Genomic DNA, 10,000 nt, shown 5'->3' on the forward strand with positions numbered 1-10,000 from the left:
GAGCGTCGTAAGGGACTGGCTTAGACATCAAATGGACGGTTGATGTGAATCTATTATAGTATTGCACCAGGCCCAGTTTTTTTGTTGCCACGCCCCTAGGTTAGTTTGGGTTAGTTTAATGAAGTATGATATATCTGTAATTTGGATTTGGGAAACATAAATGGGATTATTTTCCAGGGAAGGTCCTACCACTCGGTCACAGCTCGGGAAATACATACTTCTCATTTCGCGTCTACTTACGACTCCGTTATGCTTCCAATGGATGTATTCCGGAGGTTCTGGGCTGTGAGTAATGATGCAGGTGAGGTTGATCGTGGAACCTTTGTCGACATACATATCTGGAGATCCAATAATGGTCGCCTGAGGCGCAGCTGTGAGGGAGGAAGAGAAGGAAGGTTAGGACAATGTAGGACCTACCAAATATTTTGGTGTTATTTTCAAGCTCGCTTTGAGTGACTTCGTGGATTCATTTTCGTAAATAAATGTTGTTTATTTGTGTTTTGTTGAATGATGTATAATGAGGCTGGCAGAAAGTCTGTATAAAATATTACTGCATTCCCGAAATTTATTTATATAAATTGTGAAGGTTCGTTTTAATTAATAATGATAATAATGCAAACACCTGGACGTAATTAGTCTTTGTTTCGTGATTCATAATGAAATTCAGAGGCCTGAGATATATTAATGGAGTCTCGTTATTTATTTTGATATTCTGAAGGCTGCCTTTTATTGATAACGATAATAATGTAATAAATATATTTAATTTGCATTATTTTCATGATGTATAATGATGCATATAACTTACTCGTATATACTTTGGATGTTAACTGACTAATTAATAACGTAAAGCTTAGGTGTTAATCATATTTTATTATACAGATATTTGTAACCATTTTTTTTCATATTTATTAATCTATGGAATTAGGCTGCCATGACAAGCACTAGGGAAACTTCACGAGGGAAACTTCGTTCATTTAGAGTTTAATACAGTGAAAAGAGGGAGTTGGAGTGGTTGAACCGCAAGGCCTAGGAAATGAAGCAAAAATGATTGATTATTTGAATTGATTTTTTTTTAGTAGCTTTGAGATTTACCCTAAAAGGCTAAACATCATCAAATCCTGCATGACAACGAATGATTTTCAGCGTTCAATATACCCACAAAATCATTACAGTAGGAAAAGATTAACACATTTAATTTGCAAAGACTCAAGCGTTGTAAGCTCAATCAAAAAATTGTTTTTGGAACTTACACTGAAAACGGAAATAATGTTTAAATTGTATCCACTTAGATTTTTAATTTGATTTAGAGTAGCATTTATGTTTCTCACTTTTATCAACATTTTATTTCCAAGGACTAAATTTGCAATTTGCTTCATGATCTGTAACCAAATTTGTTTATGTGTTTCATGATATGTAGACAGATTTGTTTATGTGCTTTATGATATGTAGACCGATTTGTTTATGTTCTTCATGATATGCAACCAAATTTGTTTATGTGCTTTATGATATGTAGACAGATTTGTGTATGTGCTTCATGATATGCAACCAGATTTGTTAATGTGTTTCATGATATGTAACCAAATATAGGACAGTCCTTTTTTTTTATTGCTATATTAATTCTCTTGCTTTTATCATATCTGCTCTTTTACTGAAAATCTCAGAGAATAGCGTACAGCTATTTACAAAATAAACCATTTGAAAGGACACCAGAAGCTGAGATTTTAATTGTCATTAAATTTTCAGCACAATTTTTAAGGCAAAATGTAAAATGGTGCAAAAGGTATATCAGTAGTATATAACATTTCGTAAATTTTATATGACACTTGAAGCACAATGAAATAGAGTTACAGTATCAGAAAAGACATTGATATGAAACATAAAATGTATTGACAGTTTGATCGCGACTTTCATAAATTTCGGAGTGAAGTTCGAAATAAATTGCGAGGAGGTGCGACACAATAGTAAATTGAATACGTTACCATTAAAAGTTTATTTGTGTGCAATTTTTACCACAAACCTTTAATTAAAAAAAAACGCTTAATCCCAATTGAAGATAACAGCAAAACAATTTGACTATAATAACGAAAAACAGATGAATTGAGAGCAATTTCCATCACATAACTCCAATTCCAAATCAAGTTGACTTTAAAATAAACCTAAGAATTCTACTCACTGAAAACGTTCAGGTGAACCACGTAAGACTTGATGGGCTTCGTAGACACCTGACACTCATAGTTGCCAGAATCCCTCTCCTGGGCGTACTTGATCTTCAGTATCCAGTCGGTCGAGTGCCTTGAATGGATGACTTGGTAACGATCATCCGTCGTGTACGTATACCGACCGACTGTCAGGATGTGGAGGTCCCTCTGTCGTATCCACGATACCTGGAAGAAAAACGAGGAAGAAGAAGGAAGGGTATTAAAATATGACACTGAGAGAGCTGTAGGCGTTTTTATTAGGGATATATCGTTCTGCGGTTTATTTCGTTCGTTCGCACAAGTCTTTGTACGTTCGTATCAATATTTGAGGCAGATTTTTCTTTTCGCTGAGTTGTTATTATTTTATACATTTCTTTTCCCCTCGACTGTGCCTGCACCAACAAAGAAAGGTAAGAGGACCTTAAATGCTGTATAAAGCCTGTTCTGTTCTAGTTAACGGTGATAACTGATATATACAATGAACACGTACCGTCCCTACTCGTTTATTGACTGTAAAGCAGAGAGAGAGAGGAGCCAAGGTAACTTACCAAATATTTAGTTAGAGGGGAATTGGGGCTCGCAGAGGATGAGAACCAAGAATTTTGTGCTCGGTTGGAAATTTATGATTTAAGGCATGATTTTCTATGGTTTCGCCGTAATCTTTGTCTTTGTGATCTTGGTTTTAATTAGCAGTTATCCAAATAACCACAAAAGCAGTGTAGATAGCTATCAAAGCCGTTTGTCAATTATACCTGGTATATATACAAGTCTGTGCTGGATAAGGTTATATCAAAGTTCTGTAATAACCCTTGATTTTTTTTTTCTAGTTTTTATTTTTCGAAATCGGTAAACGTAACCACAAAAGCAATGTTCCTGGCTATCAAAACCATTTGTCAATTGTACCTGGCATAGATACTACTAGTCTGTGTTGGTTAATGGTCTATCAAAGTTCTGTAACAACGTTTGATTTTTTTTTTAGTTTTTCTTTTTCAGAATCGGTAATGGTAACCATAAAAGAAGTTGGAGATAACTATCAATACCGTTTGTCAATTATACCCGACATAGATACAAGTCTGTATTGGATAATGATATATCAAAGTTCTGTAATGACGCTTGATTTTTTTTTATATTTTTATTTTTAAAAATCGTAAAGGTAACAACCATAAAAGCCTTTGGAGCTGGTTATCAAAACGTTTCTCAGTTATATCTGGCATAGATACAAGTCTATGTTGGTTAATGGTCTATCAAAGTTCTGGAATAACGCTTGAATTTTTTTTTTTCAGTTTTTCTTTGTCAAAATCGGTAATGGAATCCAACAAAGCAAAGATTTAAATATGCTGGACTTGAATTTCTGAAAGGACGAGGGGACAAACACGGTCACATGACACTTCAAAATGGAGTAATAATGGAATACATTGTTCATTGAGTTCCGGAGCTTTGAAGCATCAATTGAATACAAATTGCTGCTCTGTTTATATCAATAAAGAACGAGGGAAGTGACGCTCCACTTGCTTTGATCATAAACGGAATTATTGCCCTTGATAGGGGGGGGGGGGGGGGAAGGAAGGGGAAGACAGCTAATGGAAGGTCAAAACCATTATGCTTCTTTGTCATTTAAGGACGCTGATGTGTGCGTAATGAGGAATTAACTTCTTTAAATAATAATTTAACTATTTATTTGTTGCTAATTGTGATTTTATCAGTCTTTGTAATGCACTACACGTTTTAGCTTTAGGATGAGGAACGTTTTATATGAATACAACACTGAAAGAAGGGGAATTTTAGTAAATTTTCGTTTTTTTAACTCCATCCGAGCGGGTAGAGTTTTTTTTTTTTTTTTTTTTATTTAAATAAAACAATGAAAGGGAATTGAGAGAGATGACGTTTCTGGACCTTCGCAAAAACTCCTGTAGAATGACCTGCTCTTCATAGTGCTGAAGTAATATGAGCTTGACCGCGCCCACCCGCCCCCCCGCCCCCCCCCCCAGAGAAACAGATTTTTTTTAACTCCATTCCGAGGAGGTAGTTTTTTTTTTTTTTATAAATAAAACACCCAAAGAGAATTGAAAGAAATGGCGTTTTTGCCTTCGCAAAAAGAAGTAAAATCCTTTCGAATGACGTCTTCATAGTGCTGAAGGAAATATGAGCTTGACCGCCCCCCCCCACCCCCCCCCCCCCCCCCCCAAAAAAAAAAAAAAAAAAAGACAAATGAGAAACAGGAGAAGATGAGAAACATCACTCACTCCATTTCGAACGGGAACAGTTTTTTTTTTTTTTTTTTTTTTTAAAAAATAAACCACCGAAAGAGAATTGAAACAAATGACGTTTTTGCCTTCGCAAAAAGAAGTAAAATCCATTCGAATGACCTGCTGTTCATAGTACTGAAGGCAATATGAGCTTGAAACGCCACCCCCCCAAAAAAAAATGGAACAAAAAAAAGAGAGAGAAACAGGGAGGAGAAGATGAGAAACACCACTCACGCTCTTATTCGCCAAGTTGTGGACGACGCAGTGGAGGTAGGCGGAGTTGCCCGTTATGGCCGAGACATTCTTCGGCGCCGCTTCGTCGAACACCGGCTGTGACGGAAGGACGAAAGTGCCAGTCGCTCCAGTGGCTGACATCGGAATGAGGGGTCGTATCGGCTCTTCTGGGCCCTCGCTGCTGAGTTCCAGGTTGTCGTACACGTCCTCTCGTCCTCTGTTGTCGCGGAGGATCGTCGGCAGAGGCTGAGTGTCCGGTGGGGCGGGGAGGGAGGTGGGGATTCGCACCGACCTGAAGCCTCTTGGGAAGGGAATCAGCTCCCCTGGAATGAGAGGAAAGAGGAGAAATGGTATATAATGTTTCTGTGTTTTTTGCTTATTGTTGCTTAATAATAAAATAGTAATATTATTATTAAATGCATTCCTGAGGGAATTAAAAAGGTTTTAATCATCATAGCAATAATTAACATCATAACACAATTCCTATTTCAAAGGCTCTCAGATTATACAAGATCTTTCCCATTTTCCCTTTATTTTCATCAGAAAGTAGATAATAAGGTAAAATTTCAAAAGCACTTGGAAATGCATTATATCATCTATCTATCTGTTAATGGGAAGAATTCAGTAAGAAAAACCTGAAGACTTTGCATAGATGAATGCCGTTGAAACAGCATTTATTTTCATTACTATTATTTTAGACGTTGTTGCAATTATGAAAACAAACTCCGAACATGTTGAAAAGGCCATTCATATTGAAAAAAAACCTAGCCACATAGTAGGTTTCAGTACCTAAATGGAGAAGGAGAAAATGAAGAGACGCAAGCGAAGAAAAATTATATAAACAAATGCACTGACTGAAGATATTTAAAATAGATAATAAGATATTGAAATGAGTAAGACTAATGAAGAGCCCAAGATGGAAATCCATGTGGACGAAAGTATCTAACGGGTGAGACACTTGACGACAGCAATGATCAGCCAAGGCAGAGTGAAGTGCATTGCTGATACAGAGCCTAACCTAACCTAATATATTGTGGTCTTAGCTAAGACTGTCTCTGTAATCATCTTCTCGCTCTCTTGAGGCGGACAGAGAGAGACAGAGAGATCCCATACTCCACAAAAATCTTTGCTGAAGTTCTTCAACAAGCATACAGTCAGACAAACAAACAAGAAAACGAACAGAGATGCGGGAAAGGCGGAGAGACAAGAGAAACAGACAAACGAAGCCAAGACGCAACCCTTTCCTGTAGCCGACTGGAAGTCTAAACGAGATTACGCGGAGGAAATATTGGCCATAGAAGCGATGTGAAGCTAAGTAAGCCTACGACTAGACTTTGTCAGTAACATTTATTATGTTGGCAACAACGACCTAGAATAGCACGAGGTTCCCGAGAGAGGACGATTAGATAACAAATTCAGTCTGGTATGGGACAAAATAACATAAGAGAGCAACATATCAAATTGACGAGCTTAGCAGCTAAACTGAAAAAATGAATTCACCCTCTCTACCCAGCGAAGCTCTCTCCCACATAATGTGTTCTTATCTATACGAATAACTCATCCAGAGGCTCTTGGCAACCTACACCACGACGAGAAAAGAAAATATATAATAAAGAAGATAAGGAAAGAAGCCCCTCTATGGATCCTCACCAAATCCCAGATCCTTCCCAACATGTGGAAAATGACGTCACCCTTCAGTTATCACATTATTGCCCCCATGTCATTAAGGCTCTATTGCCATTCCATTTCACTCGTCAGTCCTCAGTCACCCCCACCCCTGCTCCCCGCAGCCCCACCCCTCGTCAATTGACAAGGGTCATTTCACCCATTCTTCCCCCCGACTACTTTTTTTTTTTTTTTTATCCCATGCGAGGTTCTACAAACTCTCGTCCCCCTGTTGGCTGTCTTCAATATATATCTGCGGTTCTCTGGTAGTTGAACTGATGTATCCATTTATTTATTGTCCTTTTTTTTGACGGGGTTGTGGGGGGGTTGCTTTTATGTATTTTAGGAGGCCTATATAGATAAATGCACAGATCATATATTTTTATTTCGTTTTCCGTTTGCTTTATTCATTTTTTTTATTTATTTTTTTTTTTTTTAGGGGAATTCAGATTCTAGAAATATAACTACTTTTCAGTCAAGCTGGGCGGTTTTACTTTCAATGAATATTTATTTAAGTTTCATACGATTACAAACAAAGAATCATCTCTCTCTCTCTCTCTCTCTCTCTTTCTCTCTCTCTCTCTCTCTCGGCTTCTCTGTTCTTGAATTTCTTAGCTCTATGCTTGTTCGTTTTCTCTCTCTCTCTCTCTCTCTCTCTCTCTCTCTCTCTCTCTCACAACCCCCCTCACGCACTCAAACACTCTCTCATCTCTCGCTCTCTCTTTTGGCTTTTCTGTTCTTAAATTTCTTAGCGTTTTGCTTCTTCGTTCTCTCTCTCTCTCTCTCTCTCTCTCTCTCTCTCTCTCTCTCTCTCTCTCTTTTAGTTTCTCTGTTCTTAAATTTCGTAGCTTTTTGCTTGTTCGTTCTCTCTCTCTCTCTCTCTCTCTCTCTCTCTCTCTCTCTCTCTCTCTCTCTCTCTTTTAGATTCTCTGTTCTTGAATTTCTTAGCATTTTGCTTGTTCGTTTTCTCTCTCTCTCTCTCTCTCTCTCTCTTCTCTCCTCTCGCTCCTCTCGTCTCTCTCTCTCTCTCTCCTCTCCTTTGTTTCTCTGTTCTTAAATTTTGTAGCTCTTTGCTTGTTCGTTTTTTCTCTCTCTCTCTCTGTCTCTCTCTCTCTGTCTCTCTCTCTCTCTCTCTCTCTCTCTTTGGCTTCTTTGTTTTTCTAAACTTTTCGTAGCTTTTTTTTCTTGTTCGTTTCCTCTCTTCTCTCTCTTCTCTCTCTCTCTCTCTCTTTCTCTCTCTCTCTCTCTGTGGAGTCTTGCGCATTAAATACTCCCCCTATTCACCATACATCACCATACTTTTTCTATTCACTCCGAGCAGTTCCTTGTACCTTCCATTAAGGTTTAAAAAAACATAATGAAAAAACGCCTATGATTGGTACTTCTGTAAATACTAATGGATAAACTTTAAATATATATAAAAAAAAGTTTGAGGTATCACGGACGAGATCTCACGAGATTATGAATAAACACGATTCCGTTCCGAGAAATGAGGGTTATCATATTTCTTCGTAATAAAAAGACGGTAATATAGAGTTTCTAAGTATGTACAATTTTTCCTTGTGGTACTCAGACTTAGAGACGGAGGGGAAATATGTTCATACTGAAGAAATTTTTGGATTTATGTTCACATCAATGTTTCAGCAAGGAAATGCAAATATTTCTAAGATAATAAAGCAAATATTTCATGGCACGTAAATCTCACATTAAATCCGTAGCAGTGAACAAGAGTTGTAATGTTTAATTTTCTCTAGTTTAACGCCACACTTATGGATATTTGTGGTCTTTATTTGCCTCTTACAAAATACCATGCCTGATTTAAAATGAGCAGAATTAATATCATACAAAATATACATAAGGAACAATACATAACTAGTCACTGTAAACAAAACAGTAACACAAGTTTTTTGTGCTTACAAGAAAGTTGCATCTCATTCAGAAAAAAAAAAATATATCTCTTCATTCTTCACCTGAAAGATTAGTATTATAAATATTCATAAATATACATAAGGAACAATACATAACTAGTCACTGTAAACAAAACAGTAACACAAGTTTTCTGTGCTCACAAGAAACAGAAAAAAATATATATAAGGAACACAAAAAAATATATATCTATTCATTCTTTACCTGACAAAAGTTTCCCTACATCCCTTATTGTGATATCCTTATTGCACTTCCTTAATACAGAGAAGTTTCCAATATCTGACATAATGTTTCCAACAGATGGCTCACAATTATTGTGTTCCAGCCCTCCAGTCTTCATCCCGAATATGGAATAAGAACCACGAACTCCAGTCCGTAAAACTCTTATTCTATTTTCACTGGGTTTCTCGTCTTGGTTCACTTATATCCCCTCAGGGGAGGGGGGAAGGATTAGTTACTCAAGGTTTTGTGCATTGTCCCTACGGGCCCCTAGCTGCAGCCCCTTTCATTACTATTAATGTATACCTCTATTCATATTCACTTTCTTCCTTCTTGTTTCATAGAGCAACTCTGAGGTTTTCCTCTTGTTAAACCTTTCATACCTCTCTACTCTCAATTTCTTTTTCAGCGCTAAATGACCTTATGGGTCCCAGTGCTTGGACTTTGGCCAAATTTCTGTATTATTTTCTGTTGGTTCACCTTCATCTCGACTTGAGAATGCAAGTAAGCCACAGAGCTTCCTCTATATACCATTTTTTGTTTTTTAAACTTTGCTGAAATGCTTAATCAGTTTTTTCTCGTCTGAACCAAACAGAAGCGAAGGGCTGAAGGTCTCACAAATCATCCCGTTCCTTTTTCTTCTTTACCTAAAGTTATCTTTCCTTTTTCATCACCCCTTTTCAAAAACGTTAGCCATTGGCTTAAAGGGTCTCCTAAACCATCCCCTTTTTCCTTTATCTATTCTATATCATTCCTTTTCCTTCTGCCTTTTTCGGGAACGTTATTATTCCCTATTCTCTTTTTCCACTACTTCAGTGGCAAAAGGGCAGTGACCTCCTATTCGAGGTATGTCTCATTTTTCTAACATCCTTAACCTTAATCTCGAACCGCCATGATCCCAAGATTGTAGGAAACCCGAAGGGGATTGGCAGGAGGGTTTGGGGAAGTTCAGCTGGGCTCATACGATTATTCCGAAGGTCGCTCTAACGATTTCTTAAGATTTCCTACGATTTCCTAAGAGTCCTTACGATTGCCTACGATTTTCAAAGGTTGCCTAAGAGTCCCTACAGTTGCCAACGGTTTCCTAAGAGTCCCTACGATTTCCTATGATTTCCAAAGATTCCCTACGAGTTTCTAAGATTTCCTACGATTTCCCAAGAGTCCGTGCGATTTCCTATGATTTCCTGAGAGTCCCTACGATTATCCACGATCGCCTACGACTTCCTAGGATGACCCACGATATGCTACAATTCCTTACGATTCCCTACAATTAGTTACGATTTTCTACGATCCCCTATGATTTCTCAAGAGTCCCTGCGATTTCCTATGATTTCCTGAGAGTCCCTACCATTATCCACGATCACCTACGACTTCCTACGATGACCTACGATATGCTACAATTCCTCACGATTCCCTACGATTTCGTACGAGATCTTACGATCATAGCAATTCGGGATGAAGCCCCTAATTTCAGAGAGAGAATCTCAGGAGGGAGCAATGGCAACGGTCGCA

General features: G+C 37.8%; 1 protein-coding gene across 2 annotated transcripts in view; it reads right to left on the reverse strand.

Annotated features, from left to right (window-relative positions):
* LOC135210737 (zwei Ig domain protein zig-8-like) overlaps positions 1-10,000 on the reverse strand; it is a 62,657-nt gene that overhangs the window by 5,676 nt on the left and 46,981 nt on the right. For both annotated transcript variants that reach the window (XM_064243560.1, XM_064243559.1), the window contains 3 exons: positions 4,679-5,001; positions 2,174-2,384; positions 241-371 (listed from right to left, as the gene is read on the reverse strand). In XM_064243560.1, coding sequence (XP_064099630.1) covers positions 241-371; positions 2,174-2,384; positions 4,679-5,001 — 665 coding nt within the window. The remainder of the gene's footprint in view (positions 1-240; positions 372-2,173; positions 2,385-4,678; positions 5,002-10,000) is intronic.

This window comes from Macrobrachium nipponense, chromosome 4, assembly GCF_015104395.2.
Source record: "Macrobrachium nipponense isolate FS-2020 chromosome 4, ASM1510439v2, whole genome shotgun sequence".
In the NCBI taxonomy this organism is placed as follows: Eukaryota; Metazoa; Arthropoda; class Malacostraca; order Decapoda; family Palaemonidae; genus Macrobrachium; species Macrobrachium nipponense.